Genomic DNA, 23690 nt, shown 5'->3' with positions numbered 1-23690 from the left:
CCGAAACGGCTTGTGGAGTCTCGTGAGAAGCTGCCTTAATTAAAAACAAAGACATGATACTCCGAGCAATAGAAACAAGGAAATGGTACAATTAATTTAAATATATAATTGGTACAGACTACAAATTAAGCTAACTTGTTTAAATTGCTCACTTTGTACAAGTTCCGTTTACACGTCATGTTACAGAAGATACCGTGCGTTTTTTAGTACGTTTCTTAGACACGCGGTTATATTATAAACTTTTAAAGATAACAGTTAATTATATGATATTATGGCACGGGGACCTGACTTTGCCAAAAGGTCCAATAAGCGTTCCCAGTTCTCTACACCATGAGGGAACTCACAAGGGACTTGAACGCAAGTACTGTTCAGTGTTCCTGTAGGGGGCCATTTCTGAAGAATCAAAACTAGCAAAGTAAGAAAATATCTTATGAGAAATGCCGAAACGGCTTGTGGAGTCTCGTGAGAAGCTGCCTTAATTAAAAACAAAGACATGATACTCCGAGCAATAGAAACAAGGAAATGGTACAATTAATTTAAATATATAATTGGTACAGACTACAAATATGGTATAAACTACAAATATGATTTAGATGCGAACAAAGAAATAGGAGTCTACACTCATATTAGCCTACTCAAGTGGGCAAAAAAGGACAAATATCATAAAATACAAATATATCATACGCAACACTAGTATACAAAATTTGGTGATGCAAGGTTGCAATAAATCTTGTGAGATCTATATCGTAAAATAAGATACCATAAAAAATATCAGCAATATAACCGTTAATAATCGAATAACAATGTCAATTGTCAATTGTCAATTGTTATATTCGCTTCTTCTCCTCATATTAGCCCGGAAGTATAATAAGATTAATCACATCAATAACAACCAGTTCCAAATAATTTTTTTAAACATCTCGTTCACTAACCCTAGCCCTCTTTTGCTAATCCTAGCCCTTGACAAAGCTTTCTTTACATATTATAATGTTCAGTATCAACAGTTAGAAAAGTTAACTCATATTATATCTATCCAGTATTAACAATACGGCAAATTTCCTTCTCATACTTGTCCGGTATCAACAGAATGGTGAGTACGTTCAACAGTATCTTGTCCATCGTTCCTCCAAAATGCTACTCTTCTTCCCAAATCATCGTTAAACTTTATCAGAATAACAGGGTTTGTAGCCGCTATAAGAGAGGGTATGATCATGTTTGCTGTGTAAGCACTACGACAGAAACTAATCAGACCATCATCATCATCATCATCATTTTCAGGATTAAGATGAAACTGCAGAGCATAAATGACGAAATTAATCACCATGACCAAAGACGTTAGGTGGATAATAGCGATCGCTTTGCATCCTTTGAATTTCTCCTGAATCCTCTGGAATGCTGATGTCTGTTCACCGGAGCTTTGATCACCTGACATCTTGGTTACCTTGCTTTGTTGGATAGCCCTAGCCAAGGCCACAACAGCCCATATTGTGACTATTACAGCGATCACTGCATGTAGATACATGGGAGCAGCTGATAGTTCTGTTAGTTTGCTGAGTTTTAAATCCTCCCCTCCTTCTTCAGAAGTCACTTTTCTTAATGCTACCGCACTTCCGACACATACGAATCTTTTGATGTGTCTTTTTCCACCAGCCATATTCCAGGTCACGACTACAAACTCAAATATAGCAATAAATCCTAGCCAAACGAAAATCAACCTCTTTTTGATGTGGAAGAACGGCCACTGAATGTTTATAGCCCGAGTCAGTGCTAGCAAAGCAACGGAGGCGAACGACATGGTCATACTCATCCTTACTTGTACACTGATTAGCAAGGACGCAGTATTACCCTCTTGTAGAACCTCAGTGATTTTTTCCGAGATTAAATGGGCAAATACCATCACAATGGGCCTAACCAAATTTGTCAGCAAGTCTGATATAGCACGTAGCCGATACAGAATGTTAGGAATGGTTGAAGGTAGTTTCCAGTAGTGATAGAATACTATGGGGTTCAGTATGGTAGAGAGGAGGAAGTAAAGAATGAGGATAGCTCCTGCCATGTAGTCAACAACTCTCCATACTTCAGGGGAAAAGTTGGACATACCAAGGCTGGAGTTGATCTTCAATAACTCTGCTATTGCCATCTTCTTGCTTCTGTTAGGGTAGATAGGATGAAATTCGTAAAGTAAAAGATATTTGGTAAAACTTGAATAGTGAATAGTTTTTGGAACAGGGTGGGTAAAACTTAATAGAATTTATACGAATTTGTCTGACCAGACAAATAAGCAAAATCAATTTCTGAAGAATCAAAACTAACAAAATAGGAAAATACCTTTAAATGAGCTAAAGATGTTGTAGGCGTCTTGTTTAAGTCGTGCCTGGAGAACGTGCAGCGGACCATTTTCCCTTGTTCTTGACGGTGACCCAGTAGTGATACTATTCGATGGTTTACAACAAGGAACGCAAGTTCAAAGCTAAGGTCTTCTAACAGCAAGACCTTTAACCATTCAAAGGAAACAAACATAACGCGCATTACAAAGAGGTTCGAGGTCCACTGGTTTGCCCTATCCCTGACTAGCCGCTCGAGATATAGTTAAATCATAAATCATAAATCAAATTATTAAACCGTTTAAATCTTCTTCTGTTGACTGACATGGAATTTCTCCAACATACCCTATAGGCTGTACACTGTACAGCCACAGGTTACCCTTACTCAGGCGTTGTTTGGTAGGATTATAGATATTAAGCATCGCTATGACATCCCGATTTTATAAAATTTTCAAGGGCTAATGCTATCTACATATTATTATCCACAAATATTATAAATTACAAATATAATAAGCGACACTAGTATAAAATAATTTGTCATGTAAGGTCAATGAATCTTGTGAGATCTATATCGTCAAATAAGATACTATAAAATACCATAAAAATATCAGCAACATAACCGCTAATAATAGAATAACAATGCCAATTGTTATAATTATATCCGCTTCTTCTCCTCATATCATACAACACAATCGCCCGACAGAGTAATAAAATGAAGAACATCAATAAAAGCTAGCTCCAATATTCAAGTCTCCAGCCTGAGGAAGAACGACACATTATATGACAGCTGCAGTCTCTACATGATGTCCCAACCTTTTAATAACCTCGGTGTAATGATTAATGAAAAGGTCCTGATGCTCTGATGTGGTAGCGTATGGTACGGGGGTCTAGATTTCTAAACTAGTGAGAAAGTAAAGAGTATTCGTAGAACCCTAGGTTTGAAAGTCACGTGGGATGACGTCACGTCACGTGGTTTGAAGGCCACGTGGGATGAAACGGTTATTAATCAGATCATATAATAAGAATCAGGTGCGTAGTTCATGATCAAAGTTATTTCTGGACTTGAAATTAACCACAGAAACGAAGGTAGCTAGAAATACTTTAAAGAGTGTGGAGTTTAAGAAACTTAATAAAGCTTCTCAGCACTAGGCACTAGTACTACACAATTTTAGGCAATGACAGCCAAACCAAGATATACGAACGGCGTCAATATTATTTTCTGAGCTGAACATGAAATATTTTAGAAAAAATTAAACAAAACAACGACAATTAGTTCCCTTACACCTGCCACTTTTTATCTAATTTACTGTTCATTATCTCATTTACTGTTTTACTTAAGCTCCCTCAGCTGAAAAGTACCACGTGCTACGTACGAGTCAGACAATTATAATTACGAAATAGTTGCTAGGATACAGGACGAAAGTAAATATAACATGTACATATTTATTAGATATTTAGAAATTATATGAGATCATTTTGCTGACTTGGGGCGTCCGGGCGTTGTCTAATTTTAAATAGAGTTGACTATACCGTCTCATAGATAATTTCCCCTCCCCCCACCACATCCCATCCCATCTAATTAACAACTTTACAGCCAAACTAACAAGTGAACGTAAAAAGAAATAAAGAAAATAAAGAGAAATAAGTGTCTAACCTCTTGACTTGGATCACACTGCTAGGTTTAACACTCTCCTCTGCACTGCCAGCAGGTTCCAGCTGATCTATACTCATGATATTATCCATAAAACCTCCTCCTCCTCCGCTCCCTGCTGTTCTATCGTCCTCCTCCTCCTCTAACTCTGAATCTGCCTCTGAGTCTGTAACTGTGTTAGCGGAGTGAATATTTGATTTCCTTTTTTAACTTTTAAACGGGTGTGGCAGGGTATTGGACAATTTTGAGAAGAAAATTAATTTTCTACCTCTGATCATATTATAAGATGACACTTTATTTAACTTTATTTAGTTATTTGAACCCCATAATTTAACGTATCATAAGCAACAATCTAACATTAAAATACCATCGCTAGTGGCGCCCGGTTCATCTGTTTCACTGCCCGAATCTTCTTCAACGATCTTCTTATCCGATAAATTCTTTTTTTCTTCCACTTTCTTCTTTTCATCCACTTTCTTCTTTTCTTCAACTTTCTTCTTTCCTTCGTCTTCCTTTTCCTTGTCGAATTTTTTCTTATTTTTCTCGTCTATGCTTGGGGTTTTATCAACTTCTGCTTTCTCTACAGTTTCCTTTTTCTCGCCTTTATCCAGATTGACTATCTTCTTAGGACTCTGAAATGTAAGATATTTATCGTTAATCTAACGTGTTTGTTTATCTTTGAAACTACTTTCTGCAAAATTATTTATTTATCATTCCTTGGGAGATAAATTAAGTCAAGTGTTTTGATTTTTGATTTGTAGACCTTAATAACTTATTAAGGTCTACAAATCAAAAGTCAAAACATTAAGTTTAAAAGTTAACTAATCGATTGAATTAATTAATTAATTAATTGAATAAATCAATGTTACCTCATTCAGCGCGCTCTCAAGAGTTTTGACGTTTTCCTGCACGATCTGAATGTTGTTAAGGTTGTTCTCTTTGTTGTCGTCGCCATGTTTGATAGCCGGAAGTGAGGGTGGCTCCCGTGAGTCATCTGAGGGACAAAGTCACTGGTGAGGACAAAGGACAAGAAGGTTAAAAGGAAAATGAGATGATTTATTAGTCAGAGAATAATAAAAAAAGTCACTATTTCAACCTGTCAACCATCTTTACAATTTATTATCAACACTCCTTGAGCAAGTGATGCCGGGATTATCGGACATGATCTAACTAAATTTATCTATTTCTGATGTTGCTCATGCCCGAAGGTTCACGTCAATGCGTATTCTAAAAACATGTCCTCGAAACGAAATACAAACCAAACTAACTTAATCTAGCCCCTTTGCCGTGCCGTTTCGACCGGGCAGTAGATACTTTCTTATCGTCTTGAAACGGACGACCAGCTTTAGCGATAACCATGGTGTGACATCCTCCACACGCTACTGTCTGAACTGTTGCTATCGTACTGAGGGGACGTGTCGATTAAATGGGTTTTTTTTTTCTTCTGAAAAATCCAAAACAACGACTTTTAGTGAAACTGAACCGCACTCAGGGGTTAGTTAAATCGGAGGAAACAATGGAGAAAGAAAGAAGACAAATATCGCGAGTAGAGGGAAAGGTTACAGTAACGTTAATCTTTAAACCACTGTTTACCTGAACGATTCCACCAAGTAGGGGCTATGTAGTGTTGCAAAGTTATTGTCGCCGTGACACAGTTTACCATGTCTACCGTCACCAAACGTGTAAAGGTGCCCTGATTTAGATACAACTGCTGTGTGCCCCTCTCCTACTGATATGTCTACTATCGGGGGGCATGGCACCTGGAAAGGGTGATCATATTAAGGGCATGGCTCCTGGAAAGGGTGGTAGCAGAGGTAAGTGGAAAATGTGTTAAAAATACACATTAAAATATAATTAATCATTCGGAAAAGCGGATGAAAGTAATTGTAAGATAGCTTCCTAAAGAGTTATATAGTTTAGTAGTTTACCTTGGTAAGAGTGTTATAGTATTATAGTTTATGAGGTTACCTTGGTAAGAGTGTAGACACACTTAGTGAGAGTGTTAGGAGCGAAACCCAGCTGACCCCTCTGTCCATCCCCACACATGTACAGTCCCCCTGATGACGTCATCACAGCTGTGCACGTGTTACCGCAACATATCCGCTCTGCTACGTCAACTAGGAACACCGGCTGTAAAAAGAAGTTTTGATTGGGAGGATGGAAAGATAGAGGTTGAGGGTGGATTTATAAGATTGTTGGAATTAGGTCAACTGACCTAAGGGACTGGTCCCTAATAACTTAATAAAGATCCCGCAACCTGACCTAATAACTCCACCGAAAAAGAAGCTACAAAAACCTGAGGGACATGATAAGTATCATCAGCATCTTCTCCGAGTCCTAACTTTCCGTTGTCGTTCTCTCCGAAGGTGAACACTTTACCAGACTGTGTGACCAGGCCGGTGTGGTAGTACCCACATGAGGCATCCTTTATCTTCTCGTCTGTGAACTGGAACAAGGATTTCTATTTCCGCGTCAGTTTATGAACAATCAAATTACTTTTGGGTGAAATATTTGTGGCTATATTATGGATTTCTTCTGTATCATACCCAAACTATTTTTAATTTAAAAGAACATTAAACGACTGCAATAACTATAAAGCCGAACACACAAACTCGGCCTAGCCTCACCTGCAACACAGTAGGTTTAAGAAGCTCGGAAACATTAGCCCCCATCCCTAACTGTCCCTCTGAACCACCTCCCCACAAATACACATCTCCACAGTGCCCCAGCACCAGGGAGTGTTCCACACCACAAGAGAGACGTTTTACTAGAATACCAGAGAGAGTAGGCAGGAGGAAGGGGGTCAGTACTTCGTCATCTGTAGACTCGTTAACCTGCCGAGGATTGGATTAGTCGGGGGTTTTTTTAATGAGGTTTTAAAAGAGATTTTGGGAGTTTCTCTGCCGGTAACTAACAGTTAAAAATTGCTCCAGATGATGAAGAGTTAAACTGCCAAGCTCCGTCCCAGTGATTGCTTATTCTTTTAGCAAGTTATTGTTTTCTTAGTAGCTAGTTTACAGTTTTCATAAAGCCGAACTAACAGTTAAAAAGTGCTTCAGATGATAAAGAGTTAAACTGCCAAGCTCCATCCTAGTGAACTAGCTACAGTGAACTAAGCTCCGTCCCACTAATGACACCTCTAACTGACAGTCAACTGACTGGTACCAGAAGTTACATCACAACTACTGGTGGTGGAGACTGTGGAACTATTCTGTTTGTTCTCCACGTGATGGCAGTTTTCAGGCAAAGGTAACGATAATTTGACTTCCAGACAGAACCATTCAGGTCTTGTACGTTTGATTGTAATTTTTGAATTTGTTGTAAGGTCGATTATTTTTGAAGGAGTTTAGTGAAGGAATTCAAAGTTTCGTAACATAAATTCAACTACAATGTGGGGATTGTTGTTGTTGGTATTTTCCTCATTCCTGCCAGGTTAGCCATTTTATGAAACTATTTTTCTAATTTTAAACTAGTAGAGGTCAAATGAGCTATGATGAGATTTCTCACAGAATCAATATATAATAACCATTAACACGTGTGTAATTGAGCAGATGATGCGTCCAAGTTAGTGGGGTAAATTATATATATATATATATATATATATAAGGTAAGTAAAAGAATAACAGAGAAATTCAAACAGGACTGATAGTGACGGAATACGAAAACCTGGGTGATTTGTTGGATAGTAACTCAGTGGAATTTTCATTGTGGGATCCAGAAACACGCGAGCGATCCTCCAGTGGAATCCTTAAAATGAGGCATTTGACAACCAATTACTATTATGTTCATGAAAACCAGTGGCAGTACGTTTGTGGAAGCCGATCAGACATAGACAGTTTGACAAACGTTGGACAGAGCACCACTTGTGAAACGATGAATTTTAATACAACTGTCAGTTTTTCAATGTCAAAGCAAGAACTGGAAGGTGACGAGCAGGTTCCTGGATATACGATCACGTGTGAGGTAGAATATGAATATGACGGAGAATATGAATCTGAATATGAAAACTGCTTGAACCTAATTATGTACCAAAAACATTGCTACAATGATTGGGAGGGAGAAGAGCAGGAATCTGGTAATCCGAATTATGGATTTTACCAAGTCTCATGCAGCTGCGATGAGGAATACCAAAAAACTGCATACGGATGTAAGTTTAAACACAATTCTTTTCGTTTATATATCAATAAAAATTAATCCCTGCCTAGACTCTAGAGGTTTTTATTTAATAACGTTTCTGTCTTTTTGAAGTTTTGCTTGCCATTTTTTTCCTGCCTTGTTTGCAAAATATCGTGCAAAATATCGTGCAAATATATCCTCAGGTTCGCAAAACGAAGGTTACATATTCGGACTGGAAAAGTACGACTTCACCACATGGAAAGTAGCGGGGGTGTCTGGACCAGATGGGGTGGTTATGGCTAAAGAAAAGGGCAAGGAGAACTGGTCCTTCTTGGTGGAATACACTTCGATAGATTACAATGATAAATACTCCGAATTGGACGAAGAAGTCGCTGTATTTCTGTGTAAAACTCAGGGTTATAATAAAATGATAGGATTTGGACGCGTTGGTGAACTTGAGTGGTACTCGAACGTTTACAACGAAATTCTTAACTCTGAACAGTTTTTAAACAGTGAACAAGTGGTAACTCTAACCTTTTGTGAATACCAACAGTCGACTAGTTCCGGGAACTGTCATGCAGAGCCTGAACCACGCTGGAAATACTGGGAAGGAGAAGAGGGACACGAAGAAGAACAAGAAGAAGCTCTAAAAAACGCTGCAATGTATCTGTCCTGCTCGTGTAATGAAGGGTCCTACATGAGCACCACTAAGGGGAAGTGCGAACTGTGCCCAGAAAACAGCGTGTTAAACGCACACCAATGTGAGTGTAGCGCTGGAATGTTCTGGAAGAGTGAACTGTGTTATGAGTGTCCGGTGAACAGCTACAGTTCCCAAGGTGCTACCCAGTGTGTCCCATGTCCTGAGGGCTCCAACTCTTCTCCAGGGAGTTCCCATTGTCTCTGTGAGGCCGGATTATACTTCCAAGGGGAGCTCTGTGCACTATGTCCGGAGAATAGTTACAGCTACTACGGCAGCACTGAGTGTGAGCTATGTCCTAGCGGATCCGGGTCAGCATCAGACAGGTCCTTCTGTTCTTGTCCAGCTGGACAGTTATGGGGCTTGACTGAAAGGGCATGCCTACCATGCTCGGAAAACACATTTAGCAGCGGAAACAGCAAATTTTGTAAACTGTGTCCGCTCAGATCTACGTCAACCTCTGGATCTGCTACCTGCGCCTGCAGTGCTGGATACTATCTCACACAAGACGAAGAATACGGCCCACTCTGCCAAATCTGCTTGGAGAACCACTTCAGTAGAGCTGGATCAACAGCTTGTTCAGCGTGTCCAGTATCTAAAGTCTCACGACCTGGAGCAGAGGCCTGTATCCGCTGTGAGCTGGGACAGTTCTGGGAAAACCACACTTGTCACTCCTGCCCCGAGGACCTCCACGGAGATGGGATACACTGTTACCGGTGTCCAAAAGGGTATGGAGTTTCGGAGGGTTTCTGTTTTTTAGCGGTTCATAAGATGGAAGTAGCTATCATCGGACTGACTGGACTTGCTTTTCTTCTGAGTGTTGCGCTTATCTGCACTATTGTCACGAGAAGACTAAAGGTTCCGCGAACAGAGGAAGGTGGACAGTTGGATAACATTGAAATGAAACAGGTGGAAACTAAAGATGATGTGAAGACGGCAGAAAATAAGGACACTTAAAAACAAAATAAAAAACATTACTCATATGGATTACCCTATGGATCTTAGTTAAGTATATAAGTTACATATTATTATAATATTCATTATACTACTTTAAAGAATGAAATTGGGGAAAGAATTCTATACAAAATTTACTACATTATCTCAAACGTTCGCCACGATTACGAAATATGCAGAATTATCTTTATACATCATGAATTATCTTTATGAATTATCTTTATCATATATTACGTTTTCCGCAAAATGATTTGTATAAATGTAATACATGCTGAAATCCTTTTTTTTCAGACAGGATAGTTTGTCGAAGAAAACGTCATGTTTGAAGGCAATTAAGAAAATTAATTTAATTTGTATCTGAAAGGAAAATCAAACACATTTGGCCTCGTGACTCGTGAGTGACCGAGACTAATGAATATGCGTGATGTTATTCGTTTATTTTCAATGACTCCCATAACCTACGATAGCATCAACATTTAAAATTTAAGTGACATGAAGAAATTAGTGCGAGTACTGAACAATATCAAAACAGTTAAAATACATTTCTTATGGTTAAAAAAACTGCTGAAATAGAGAACAATTCCAAACCTGATGTTCCCCATTTCCACCACATCCGTACACCTCACTCTTGGTGGCGATCAAGGTGTGAGTCCTCCCACAGGCTACATGAGCCACTTGCTTTCCTTTCAAGCTTTTTACAAAACTTGGTTTATTCGTTTGTCGGGTATGTCCCAACGCTAGCTGACCCCACTGGTTGCTACCAAACGTGTACGATCGCCCTGTGATACATAATTACTTTTAAAAGCATGGAAACTGTAAAGCTGTTTTCCAGGAAAATCGGAAGTAAATCTAATAAAGTTGGATCTATGCTAGAACACAAACTTATATCGGTTTTGGAATACAATTGAAAATTAATAGGAAAGTTTCAGCAAGAGCATAACTTAAAACTTCATATTTAACGGACCTGTTGACGTGACTACAGCAGTGTGTTCATCCCCGCAAGCGACTGCAACAACTGGGTCATTCTTTACCCAAAACTTGTTGGCGTTGTCGTCTCCGAACCTGCTCTTACCGAACGTGAATACCGCTCCTGTTTCCGGCACCTCCTCCATTCCATCTCATGCCATCTAACAACTAGGTGAGTGGGTTAAAAATGACCAGCTTGTTAGTTGGTAAGTTCGTTTGGGAGTAAATTTTAGAAAAATTCAAGAAGTAAGGAATTAAATATAAGCATGCTTTAAACTTGATTCGCGCGCGTAAATGCGCGCGATCACACTAATAAATGACAAAATAGAGCTACATTAGATCAGAAGACAATTTCAGCTAGTAAAAAAGATGAATTGACAGCCCGCGCTGCAATTAATGCCAGAACGCAGGGTCCGTTACAGAGTAATTGAGACCAGACGGCAGGAAAATATAACATAGGTAATCAAACAGTCAGTAAGGTGGCAGTTATTCACAATTGACCATCGAAAATTCTGTTATCAAAAGTACATTCATACAAAATGTAGGATTCAACATAATGAAAGGATGCTCCTCGACTATTATATCGGATAGCATCGATAAAACAAAATAATTCGGCCACAAGTCCATTAGTCCATACTCCATATACTGCCGACGCATTATCAAAGCACATAATCAACATTAATATCATGCAAACCAAGAAATATTGGTGCAATGCAAATTCATAGTTAAGTTTAGCTGTTTGAACAACGAATCTTTTACACAGGCAGCGAAATCATACTCAAAACTAACAAAAATGAAAGCATCTCAAATTAAAGTGAAACCTAAACAAAAATTAATCCGATTTTATCAAATTCATACAGAATCCCGAATACGAAATAAGTACGAAATTACTATCAAAGATACCCTAATTAAGAGTTCCAAATCTCGGCTAAGTCTTGGGACGTTCTTGAACCATCGTTTTCACGTCTTGTATACTCTTACACCACTCGCTCGCATCCGCACTTGCACTTTCTGAATATTAGCAATAAAATAATTACCTGCTTTACAAGATAGACAAAGTTAATTGCAACTTCATAATATAATGCTTAATATTCAGGTTTTCTCAGTCCAATCCAGAATAAAACTCTGGTATTTTGAATCGATATCAAGGCAGCAACGTTATGTAATTTTACCTAAGTAATACACTCTGTTGGGTACGTGAACTTGAAAGTGTTTCTTCCCTTTCTGTCTAACTTCTAAACCGCCCTCCCAAGGTATTTCACCCTTCAGTATCTTGGAGGCTGGATCTGAGGGGATATTGGTCAGTTATTTTATGATGTTGAGAAGGAGTATTTCTTGTCAGCAAGTAGCTGGGATAGAGTCGCGAAGATATAAATTTCATCTAAATGGGCTTTTTCTAGTTTGTTCCACAAGTAAAATGAGACTAAAATAAGACTAAAATAGAGACTAAAATTAGACTAAAATAAGACTAAAATAAGACTAAAATAAGACTAAAATGAGACTAAAATAAGACTAAAATAAGACTAAAACAAGACTAAAATGAGACTATAAAAGACTAAAATGAGACTATAAAAGACTAACCGATATAATAAAGAGAAGGGTAGTCAGTTAAGATGAGGTGTCTTTTCTTCCGAGATAATCCTCTTCTTTTGTTTATAATACCGTCTTTTACGATCAACTCGTTACCTGGTAATATCAATTAGCAAATTGTGTTCAGTGAAAGTTATCATTTTGCAAAACTACCTGGTGACCACCGACCAGCAAGGTAATGGTTAAGTGGTATGGTGGTTTATTATCTGACCACTTAATCTGGGGTGGAATTGCGAAACTCAGATTAGCATTATTATAATAGTCTAGCCATCAAAAGGACTGTCAGTATACGATTATTAGTTTAATAATCCATTATGCGACTGCAGGATTGACTAAGCCACATAAGGGATAATATGTGGGATACAGTGCAGCAGCCAGCACTCAGCAGTCGTTAAAGCAGGCTATTTTAAAATGGTGTAGTATTTTAAATACAATGATTCAGTTGGTATGGTAACCCAGGTTGGTATGGTAATTGGTAAGCCAGGTAGTCTTATTGTACAATTGTTGTAGCTGCATTAAAGCGGCTATTAAATTAACTTTATGCATGCCACGGGAAACATCTTAGGCAAATCATAAGAATGCCATACCCTAATCATTGCCTAAAATTAGGAGAACAAGTTAAGGTAATTGCATGCGATTCACTTCTAATATAGAGATTAACGATCAATTACAAATTTGCATGGTCCGTTTGCACAATTTGTTTCGCTGTTAAAACAGTTTAACCATCTAAACACTAAAAACGACATCGCTGGAGGTAACTAATAAAACAAAGAGGAGTTTACCGACACAACTAAACTTAGACAACAAACTCATACAACAAAAAGACTTTTAAACAAATCTAAAGAACGAAACATAAGGAGAATAAAGTTCACCTTTACCGTATATCCCTAAAGTGCTGTTATGTTGCAGAGGGTAACCATGGCAACCACCATTTAATGATGTAATTGAAGTACATAGCAACGCGTCATGTATACAAGTATACGTCACATTCCTCAAATTGAATTGCTGGTAATGCACATTATGCACTGTAATCAGTATTTACTGTGTACTGTGTAGTGTATTAGGAGTGGGAATTGAATTACCACCACAAAATTGGAATTTGGAGGATTAAGTTAATAATAATGAATTGTGTTTAAAATATTAAATTGGTTGATAATAAGATTTGAGCTATTTATATTAATATATTCAATAAGATTTTGATAGTAATATAAGTGAAATACGGCTAATCTAATTTTGTTGATAACAGTATTATGACTGAGTTTCACAGGATTTAGCTAACTATTAACATATCCGTTCAGTAGGATACAAAAGTACATCCTTGCAAGACTTTTGAAATGCCCTGTATGTAATCTAAGAAGAGTTCAGCAAAATATTCGATATCGCCTCACCCTCACCCTCACCCTCACCCTCACCCTCACCCTCACCCTCACCCTCACCCTCACCCTCACCCTCACCCTCACCCTCACCCTCACCCTCACCCTCACCCTCACCCTCACCCTCACCCTCACCCTCACCCTCACCCTCACCCTAACCCTCACCCTCACCCTCACCCTCACCCTCACCCTCACCCTCACCCTCACCCTCACCCTCGACTTCTATGGTACTGCATGAGATATTCACATTCTGACCAACACAATCAGATCATTGTATTTCACACATAAATGGTGAGTCATATCATAACGTGTAAAGATAACTTTACACAGCATATCCCAGTACATACTACATAATGCATTTAGCCAGGGTATCAAATGTTAACTACCAAATATGGTCAAATTGTGGGTTGGCACAATGTTGACACTTCACTTCGGTGACTTCACTAGATCACGTGATGGTGGTTCAGTGGTTGCCATGGTTACTAGACTTCACTAGGTCACGTGATCTAACGCTGTGTAAAGTATGTCATGTTGTCGGGTGTGTAGATGGCAGTTGTTATCCGCCGTGCAGCTGCACCTGTCTGCACTGCAACGGAATGTGAGGAATTACGTCGGTTTTTTAAATGGAGAGGAAAATACTTTGGTTTGGTTGAGTATACGCAGTAATTATTCCATTATATGATAACATATTATATAATTATGCATTGCCGATTAGCGAACTTTGCATGAGAGTGATAATCGTTGATGTCAATAGAAAATGTGGATGAATAATGAATATATTGACAATAATAAGTCTAATCTTGGAGATGACCGTCTCAAAACTTCTCCACTAGTATCTCATTACCTAATTTACCTAATTATTACTTAATTATTGCTTAGTGAAGCAAGGTGACTGTCCCCTCTGGAATTCAACTAAGCAAGCTGATATCGCTGATATCGCTGAGCTAGAGGGAGTACAACGTACATTTACGTCCAAAATACATGGTGTGCAACATCTGAACTATTGGCAGAGACTGAAGGCCTTAAAATTGATGTCACTTCAACGGAGGAGAGAACGTTACACTATCATTCATATGTGGAAGATTCTACACAAGAAGTGTCCTAATGATGTCAACGTTCAGTTTACAGATACACTCCGTTATGGCCAGAAAGCAGTAGTCCCTAGCTTGTCAACGTCCAGTAGCCAAAGGAATCAAACGATCTTTGACAGCTCATTTGCAGTGATGGGGCCTCGATTGTGGAACATCATTCCAGCAAACCTGCACCTTATCGAGGACCCCCTACGCTTCAAGTCATTGTTGACGGAGTTTGTTACATCTATTCCGAACGACCCTCCTGTTACTGGATATTGTTGCCAGAACGGGAATTCGTTATTGAACTGGAGCGCAGAAAAGACAGCAACTTTGCTGCACGGGTGGTCAGCCGTTCTGATGACCCGATAGAGGATCTATGAAGCAACCCCAAGTAACCCAAGTAAGTAGACTCACCATTAAGATGTTTGTTGATGTCGGGGTGAGACTGAGCTTGTTGACTCAGTAAGGATTGTCTGTTGTCGATTAGTTTTTTAGGTGCTGTGATACTGAGCTTATCAAACTCTTCTATCTCTACGCTCTCGTCCGTTAAACTACCGTTCTGCGGATTGTTTAAATCCTTTGAATATTTGATATACCACTTTCAGATATTCAAGATTGAAAGTAAAACCGAAATCTATATTAAATTCAAGAAGAAAAAATAAACTACACAAAAAGATAAATGTCAGCAACAAATATTAGTTTTCAGAAATCATCATGATCGATTTAATTCTAACAACAAATGCTATCCCATATTATTACCTCCGAGTCAGACAGAGGAAGATAAGGGCCTATTTTAGGAGGTGTGCTCTCACTTAGTCCCTCCCAATCAACATTTGTAAACAAATCATGTTTCTTTAGCTCCCCAATCCCACCTGTAATTATTATTAATTAATTGTAAATTATTATTATTACGTTTTAGCGAAACAGAACCCAGATCTGTTGTGGTCAATGTTAGGTAAGACTAACTTGTTAGATGATCAGCTGGTAATGAAACCAGACGTAATCACTAATCAGAAGTAGTATATTTGAGAGTTTGAACAAATCAAATTAAACTTGATCCACCATGGGTCAAACTCACGCTTTTGTAGTCAATTGCTATGAAATGATTGGATAATGATTAAGACTTTAAGAGAGATCCGATGTAGCACAAGGAGATTGTATTCTCAGTACATTGCTATGAACTACATCAGGACAAGCATCAATTTATAATATTATGTCAAAAAAGAAATCATTGAGTCACCGAGTAAGCAGGTTATTTAACGAAGAAAAGCACGGGTAACTGTGTTTCCTTCACATCCAGTAATTAATTAACTCTTCGATATTACAATTTCCAGCATAATATATTTAATTATAGACCATTTATTATAACAAACTGACCAGTTTGTTGACTTCCAAGTCTCTGTGTAGGATCGAGAATTAACAGCTTCTTAATAAAATCTTTCTCTAATTCTGGGAAACCCTCTTCAAACTTGTACTCGCATTTCTTTACTATCTGAAAAATAAATTACTGAGGTTTACCTTTAACATTTCATTTATTTAACCAATTAATGGTGTTACAACTCAACTAATCAACTTTATAAAGTGTAATCAAGAAGAACATACCAGCCTACAAGGACTCCGTAATTCTATTCTGATAATAACCCGGGAGGTTTATAATTAGATTACAAGCAGAAGAATCCAAAAGTCGAACCATTTACTCACTATTATAAAGTCTGCACTAAATGTTTAACAGTAACCACGAACAAATAAACACACCAGATAGTAGTGACATAAAGGCTGTGCTGAGAGTGAGGAAAAGTCAACAAGCTCTGCATGTTATGCAGCATTCTCTTCACACTCAATCCGCATCTTGATACAACAGTAAACATAACTTAGACTGCATCTTGATATGGCACAGTAAAAATAGCTGAATACACGTGTTAGACGTGAATACTGGTGCGAGCCAGATTTTCTCAGACACGTGACTGTTATATTATTATGATTGACAAATTAGATACAAATAGTAAATACCAAACATCGAATCAATGTCACGTGTCTAAACAAATATGGCTACCTTTCCCACGGGGTCCGGACTCTACGGCGTTAGACTCTACGCGTAAGACTCTACGGCGTGAGACTCTACGGCGGGTTAGGGTTAGGGTTAGGGTTAGGGTTAGGGTTAGGGTTAGGGTTAGGGTTAGGGTTAGGGTTAGGGTTAGGGTTAGGGTTAGGGTTAGGGTTAGGGTTAGGGTTAGGGTTAGGGTTAGGGTTAGGGTTAGGGTTAGGGTTAGGGTTAGGATTAGGGTTAGGGTTAGGGTTAGGGTTAGGGTTAGGGTCTTACGCCGTAAAGTCCCGGACCCCTTTCCCACCACTATGTAAGTCTGCACTGATGTAATATATTTGTAATAATATATTTTATACGTAATAATATAATATATTTTGTATGTACACAGATTAAATAAGAAATTAACATGAATGGAATTTGTATTTCATACAACGAGTAATAGCATGATCTGCTGAATAGAATGCATTAAACATTTTGTGTATGGCCACAAAAGAGCCCGTATTCCACTTCGTTCACCACTTCGTTCATAATAAGAAAACAGCGCTGTTGTTGAAAAGGTTTACCAAATTTAGAAAAATTATTAAATACAAAATACTGGGATAAATATGCACATTATTCGAACCAGGCAAAGGCAAGTCCAATAACAATTTGTTATTTGATTTATTAGAACCAAGTTGATAAGCAGCGTTCATATTTTAGTGTACTTCTGAATTCACTAGTATTACAACACTGACATGACGTCATACTGGTATGTGAGGATACATACATACTGGTATGTACCTTGTTATGTAAAAGTGCCCTTAATTTTGAATCTTTTAGAGGAGGTAAGTCAATATTAGTTAGTTAGTTCACTCACTGTGATTTTACGTTACCTGCTGGGAATCTTAGTTAAAACTTAGACCCATATATTATATCTGTAATCCCTGAACTTGTTGTGCAAATCTGACTAGAATTACGTTATTCAAGAGTTGCGTGAGGACAGATGTTACTTCTGACTCACTCTATTCGTGTACGTGATTTTGTGCAAACAACCACCAGTTCGGTATTTACTTAGCGCTGTGGTTATCACATTAATAACGGAGTAACTAACTTATAAATGGGTTCTAAGACTAGTGTTATTGGACCTAATAACACTCTATTTATAGACGTGATGGGGTAATAAATTCGGTCCATGTAAAATTCTGTACATTCTGTTACTAACGTTGCTACACTCAGCCAATAGTATCTGGATCTCCACGTAATATTAGATTTAGTATAAGATAATTTAAACCAGGTAATCCTAGATCAGATTTCGTGTGATAAAAGATTGATTGAAAGCTGGACGGTGTCAGGCGGTTCTAATGACCAATTAAAACATATAAAATAATAGTGAATAATAATCCCTCTGTCAGGGCACTGCACACTATATGGTTCATGTTTAGTATGAAATCACCCCAACACTTCAATAGCCTAAAATGAAATCAAACCAAAATATTGCGAAAACTATGAAGTTTTGTGTGCTCATATGGAGCGAAAACAAGAAAAGCTAGTGCAAGGTGGTACGCATAAACATTCACCATCTTTAAAAACCGCACACATACCACAGCCACAACACACATCATCACTCGATTGGCTTGTCTTTTGAGTGAATTGTCCCCGATCGTATGAAATGCAGTTTATCCGGTTCCATTTCTCTTTTCTTCACCAGTTCATGAACCAGGAGCCTGTCCTGAGATCGCTCTTCTTTGGAGCGATCTGGTCTCACATACACTTTGTTGAAAGTCGCTGAGTGGCGCAGCTTCTTGACTTGACATAGCACTTGATGGACAGCGCTGTGACTTGATAACAAAACCTTGACTGGGCGCTTCGAATTCTCTTTACGAATCTTTCCTACTCTGGTCTCTGGTAGCCTGCAGAGTAGGTTTTACGATTAGTCCTATCTCCTGGAATAACTCCTGTACCCGCTCTTCAACATTCTCGTCCTTCTGTTCTGACAGTCCAAATAATACAACGTTCCTGCTCCGATCCTCCTCCTGGACGACGGACTTGACCAATTTTTTCATAGTGGCCGGATCTGCCAAACTATCAGTCTGGCAGACCATAAAGCCATAACGTTCTCCGCAGCAGCTTCACTGTATGACTTGAACTGTTCTTTCAAGTTGCTCTCCACTGAAGACTTGACCACAGTCTTTACTGCCTCGAGCTGCTTGTCCTTGTTGTCGATAATCTGCTCCTGTAAGCTGATTACCCACGTCTGATTCTCGATTAGCTGGCTCTTGATGGAGCTCAGCTCAGCCTTCAGCTGTTTCATTTTTTCCGCCTGAAACCGAACAAAGTGGAACGATGCAGAAAACATTAATGCCAAAGTGTTCTCATCGCACGTTTACACACTGCTGACGTCACGTCAACTGGAGCAGTGCACCCGACTTGTTCCATCGCTTTAGGTATCCAAGCAGAACATTTCTTTAACCAACATTTCTAACCAACTATTTTCTGACGTGTTTTAAAATTAAAAATAACCCCTCGCAAGTCACGTGACATACCTGGAAGATAGCCCAGTCGTTGGAGCCTCTAAAGGGGAACTTGCCGGAAATGAATTGATACAAGACACAGCCGACAGCCCAGAGATCACTCTCCTTGCACGTGTACTTCTCTCCCTCCCCCAGCAATTCAGGGGCTACGTACTGAGCTGTTCCTGATGGGGTAACTGTTAGCACACAACATCATTATATTAATTAAGCTTTGTGGATATAATATAGTGCTCAGCTAAAATAAGTATTGCGATTTGAATTTACTTGAATACCCACTGTTGGGCCTGTAAGAATCTTAATAAACATTTATCATACTAACCGACAAAGGATTTCCTCCTCTGATTTTCAGCAGTGACGGTGCCAGCAGTACCAAAATCCGTTAATAATATGTGCATTCTGCTGTCTAACAGTATGTTCTCTGGCTTTATGTCTCTGTGTAACACATTCTGAATGCTTAAGTCAGACAGTGAATACGATTCAACAGTTCATCAGTTATCTAAGTGTTTGCTTAATAATATCAGAATGAAAATGGACTAAACAATATCAAAATAAACAGAAGTTGGTATAAAGTTGGTTTAAATGCTAATCATTGGTGGTCGATGATGTTGCAGATAAAACTCATACCAGATTCAATCAAATATAAAGTATCTGTTTTACCTTGCTATGCATGTAATCGATAACGTGTACCAACTCAGCAATGTAGAACATGGAGACAGGCAGAGAAAATGACCCATATTTAAGTAAGTAATCTAGTATACATCCGTTCTCAGCGAGTGTTAAGCAGAAGAAGAGATGAGTTTCTGATTGGAAGGTGCAGTAGAGTCTTATGATGAAAGTGTGGTCCAGGGAGCATATTATGTCTCTTTCTCTCATCACACGTGCTGTCATGTTCTCCTTCTGTATCTGCCTCTGTAATATATGTTTAAATTATGTAACCAGTTGGAATGTTGATTGATATTATGGGAGAGGTATATTTGGTATTTGGTAAGTTCTAATGTTCATATTCTGACATACTGTGAGGATTAATTATAATTAGAAATTGAATACTGATTACAAACTTAACATAAATTAACTGCAAAATTCATACTCAAATAGCTATAGCTATAGGTCAGTACCACTGATCATAACAGCTTGAAGAACAAGAATAAAGTATTTCTGTAAAAGAAACTGTATTATATATTATCAAATCTTACCTTTTCTAGAATTTTCATTGCAAACTCTCTATCAGACCCTTTTTCTGAAACCTTCAACACAGCCGCAAAGGAGCCTTCCCCGATGGTTTTGACATAGTGAAAATCTGCGACTTGCTTCTTCCCTGGTTTAACCTCTTTGTGCGGAACTTTGTTGTAAATAGCACAATATGGCTCGTTGAAGATATTTGCCATCACAGGGAGCGTTGCTTGATATCTACCAAATGAGCATGAAGTTGATTTTCTGACCTAAAACTGATATTTTCGCAATGCTAAAATGATTGTGTCATTAAGTTTTCATGTAATAAGTATCAAACCAAAATGTAATATAATGTATTGTTGTTAATCAATTAAAGCAATTTTCTTTTTTTTGACGAATGTAGCCATTTGGCTAGTTGAGATCAATATATTTTAGTGAAATGATTTGTTATAAAAAGGGACGAACTTTACGTTATATAATTTCATAACAATGGCTTACAGCTAAAAATTAAGTATATTATACTCACCTAGATTAAATTAGAGATATTAAAAAAGCAAGCTATATTTTAAAGCGAGATGATTTGCTACAGTTTTAAATGTTCATTCAGCAAGTTCCTGATTCACTATTTTGACGTCAAACAACCTTAAATAGAGCCTAGCTATCTGGGAAATAGATACCAGTATGTCTCAGTATTAGGTAAGAAACTACCCAATGTCTGTACTCTGTGGAGTGCCTCAGGGCTCCTATCTTGGTCCTCTGCCTTTATTACTAATATTAATGACTTCTGTTATTCATTGAGCACAGGAAAGTTTGTACTATTTGCCAATGATACTAACATATGTATTTTTACTATTTCAGCTGTCGAAAACCATCAAGTAAGAGAGGTTTTAATACTTCGACAAACAGATTTAAGAATAAATGAGCTTCGGTTCTAATTGCAAACGGTTGGTCACCTGATTAATTCAGCAGATTTGTTCTACTCACACAAAACCACACCGCCAAAAACATTGGCCATATTCCACAATCCAGTTTAAAAGCACAATAAAAGCATGATGATCTCACCTGACACAACACGAATTTTAACCAACAAGAGACCTAAAATAGCAGCTTAATTCAGTGACCAGTGGAATAACAGAAAATGATGTTATTTGCTGCGTAGCATGATTTATTCGTCAGGATGTTTTTAACTGTTGAGATCAACGATTATTTTATCACACATGAATACTCCTAGAGATAATCTAATGAAAAGACACAAAATTCACATTATATTTAGATATGATATGTACAATTAATGATTTACCAGATAATATTTAGAATTTGAAGTGTTAAATTACTTCTTTGAGCTTATTGGAAATGCATCTCATCATGACACTAATTATTGAAAGGGAACTAGAAACGTGGGAAAGCAGATGACTTTTGAGGTTCAATCGTACTCAATGATCAGTTATGCATCATGTAGACTTTAATGATAACCCAAGATCAAGTTATTTTATAAAGTTTGAGAGCTTTAAAGCATTTATATAAAAAAGAAGAATTTCAAACAATATACACATAATATAACAATTACCCTATACGGTATAACAAGAATTGCGCCCGTTGTTTCGTTTTGGCGGACGCTAGATTTCCATTTCACATTTACTATAAATTTAAGTATAAGCTCCAATCAGCTCACTTCAATCTTCATGATAATAATATTGATAAATTATGCATCAAATACGGGAAACACTTGAAATTCAGTTCAATTGCCGTAGAACTTAACTTGTATCTGTAATTCAAGAAATTATCAGCAAATTTAAACTATACTCGTGTACACATCAATACACTACGCGTGCCACGTACAAATTGGGCGTATTACCTAATAGTAATATTATACATTACATGCATCATATACATTAAAACACAGTCGCGCCGCGCATTCATAGATCACAGGCTATCTATACATCACATCTCCGCAAGCAATCCTCGCGCGCGCCCAACTTTTTCGTTGCATGGTAACGAACGGAAGGAAGGAAGGAAGGACACACGACATATTTAAACCCACCAATCTCGTTCTCCAAAATCCACGTTTTTCTGCAAAAACCTCCATTCGTAACCTTTCACTATTGCCTTTTTTCAAAAGGGTGAAAAGGAAAAAATTCAATATAAATGCAATAGAAAACTACATAAAATTTATAAACACCCTTTAAGTAAGCCAGTTTAAAGAACTGGCTCCAAATTTATATCTAATTCTTCAATTTTTACTGCACTACTACTTTTTAACCCTCTCTCTCCTCTAAGAGCTATGACTGTTGTTCTCAAAAGGTCAAATCTTACTCTCTTCCTAATAAATGTCATTGCCTCACTATATCGTTGGCCTGATTTCCTAGAAAGTTTTTCCACTAATTTCTTGAAGAACTTATTAGCTTCCCTTCCCATGCCCCCAGTGGTTGATAGGACTATCGGTGTAAACGTCCCATGTTCCGCTTCTACAATCCTTTTATTGTATAAATTCTTTTTTTGTCTCTCGTGGCTATTGTACATAGTGGTTGGAGATCCTAGAGCCTTATTGGAAGGAGCTTGAGCATGAAATACTCTTACATCTAAAAATATATAATTTAAATGCTTTCGTAACCATAGTTCTAAATAAACTCAATTGTGACTGAGTGCAAATTTAGGAGACCTCATAGCTCGTCTTCTAACCTGGATGAGATTGAAAAATACGTCATTCAGTCAAAGGTGCTGGATTTTTAGCAGCAGTCAGCAGCAGTTAGCAGCAGTTGGCGGCAGTTGGCGGATGTCGGCAGCAGTTTCTTCGCACTTTGGTCTCCCTGTGTATATGGGGCTGTGACTGTGATTTTCTACAACAACTACTAAATCATCCTTTCATAAGAGTGGTTTACAAAATTACACCTAAACCTCGTGTCTCGGTGTTCACTTAAACGGTACTTGGCGGCTGAACTGTGGTGCATGTCTAACGTTTGCAGCTAGATTGGACTCTGATCGAGCGTGCTAAATCACTCTACAGTCGATCTTCGAGATTGTTCTAAAAGGTTCCCCGACAGTTGAAACCAACCTCAATAGATGTATTTTCGGACGCTGATTCCGAATCACCCCCCATGACATAGGGTTAAAATGCTCCCCTGACGAGATATTGGCGAAAAACTGTCTTGATCACGTGATATGACCGTATAAGGAGGTTAGTCTAATTTCTCGATAGGATTAGGGTTTCAGCATATGCTTTTG

The 23690-nt window shown here is 38.1% G+C and overlaps 3 protein-coding genes across 4 annotated transcripts in view; all 3 read right to left on the bottom strand.

Moving 5' to 3' along the window:
- LOC134816311 (X-linked retinitis pigmentosa GTPase regulator-like) overlaps positions 1-10878 on the bottom strand; it is a 28268-nt gene extending 17390 nt beyond the window's left edge. The window contains exons 1-10 of one of the 2 annotated variants that reach the window (XM_063825109.1): positions 10707-10878; positions 10331-10521; positions 6603-6809; positions 6272-6421; positions 5944-6105; positions 5569-5735; positions 5244-5380; positions 4845-4969; positions 4343-4607; positions 3979-4147 (exon numbers count right to left, since the gene is read on the bottom strand). In XM_063825109.1, the coding sequence (XP_063681179.1) occupies positions 3979-4147; positions 4343-4607; positions 4845-4969; positions 5244-5380; positions 5569-5735; positions 5944-6105; positions 6272-6421; positions 6603-6809; positions 10331-10521; positions 10707-10854 (1721 nt within the window). In that variant the 5' untranslated portion in view covers positions 10855-10878. Of the gene's footprint in view, positions 1-3978; positions 4148-4342; positions 4608-4844; positions 4970-5243; positions 5381-5568; positions 5736-5943; positions 6106-6271; positions 6437-6602; positions 6810-10330; positions 10522-10706 lie in introns of both variants that reach the window. The other variant, XM_063825108.1, reaches the window with a different exon arrangement.
- On the bottom strand, positions 996-2410 carry LOC134816322 (uncharacterized). The gene is made up of 2 exons (XM_063825119.1): positions 2329-2410; positions 996-2150 (listed from the first exon to the last, which is right to left on the bottom strand). Exon 2 carries the CDS (start codon positions 2138-2140, stop codon positions 1064-1066), a length of 1077 nt encoding a protein of 358 aa, XP_063681189.1. The 5' UTR covers positions 2141-2150; positions 2329-2410; the 3' UTR covers positions 996-1063.
- A 5-nt stretch (positions 10879-10883) lies between the features above and the next one.
- Positions 10884-20771, bottom strand: LOC134816317 (3-phosphoinositide-dependent protein kinase 1-like). Its single transcript, XM_063825115.1, has 10 exons — positions 20492-20771; positions 19956-20207; positions 19618-19744; positions 19311-19462; positions 16122-16236; positions 15504-15616; positions 15159-15303; positions 12290-12394; positions 11881-11994; positions 10884-11719 (listed from the first exon to the last, which is right to left on the bottom strand). The coding sequence occupies exons 1-10, from the start codon at positions 20681-20683 to the stop codon at positions 11637-11639; spliced, it is 1398 nt and encodes a 465-aa protein (XP_063681185.1). The 5' UTR covers positions 20684-20771; the 3' UTR covers positions 10884-11636.
- Positions 20772-23690: the final 2919 nt, after the last annotated feature.

Source organism: Bolinopsis microptera, chromosome 6 (assembly GCF_026151205.1).
Source record: "Bolinopsis microptera isolate Bmic1 chromosome 6, MBARI_Bmic_1.0, whole genome shotgun sequence".
In the NCBI taxonomy this organism is placed as follows: domain Eukaryota; kingdom Metazoa; phylum Ctenophora; class Tentaculata; order Lobata; family Bolinopsidae; genus Bolinopsis; species Bolinopsis microptera.
Note: the sequence above shows the minus strand (reverse complement) of the source record. Positions and strands in the feature narration are given on the sequence as shown.

Bases quoted from the DNA above. Each gene is read 5' to 3' on its own strand.
- LOC134816322 (XM_063825119.1), bottom strand. From the start codon at position 2,140: ATGGCAATAGCAGAGTTATTGAAGATCAACTCCAGCCTTGGTATGTCC.
- LOC134816317 (XM_063825115.1), bottom strand. From the start codon at position 20,683: ATGGCAAATATCTTCAACGAGCCATATTGTGCTATTTACAACAAAGTT. The intron at 16,237-19,310 runs GTATGTCACGTG...TTTATTTTTCAG, and splicing joins ACGACTGGGCTATCTTCCAG to ATAGTAAAGAAATGCGAGTA. The intron at 15,617-16,121 runs GTCAGTTTGTTA...TAATAATTACAG, and splicing joins ACTTGGAAGTCAACAAACTG to GTGGGATTGGGGAGCTAAAG.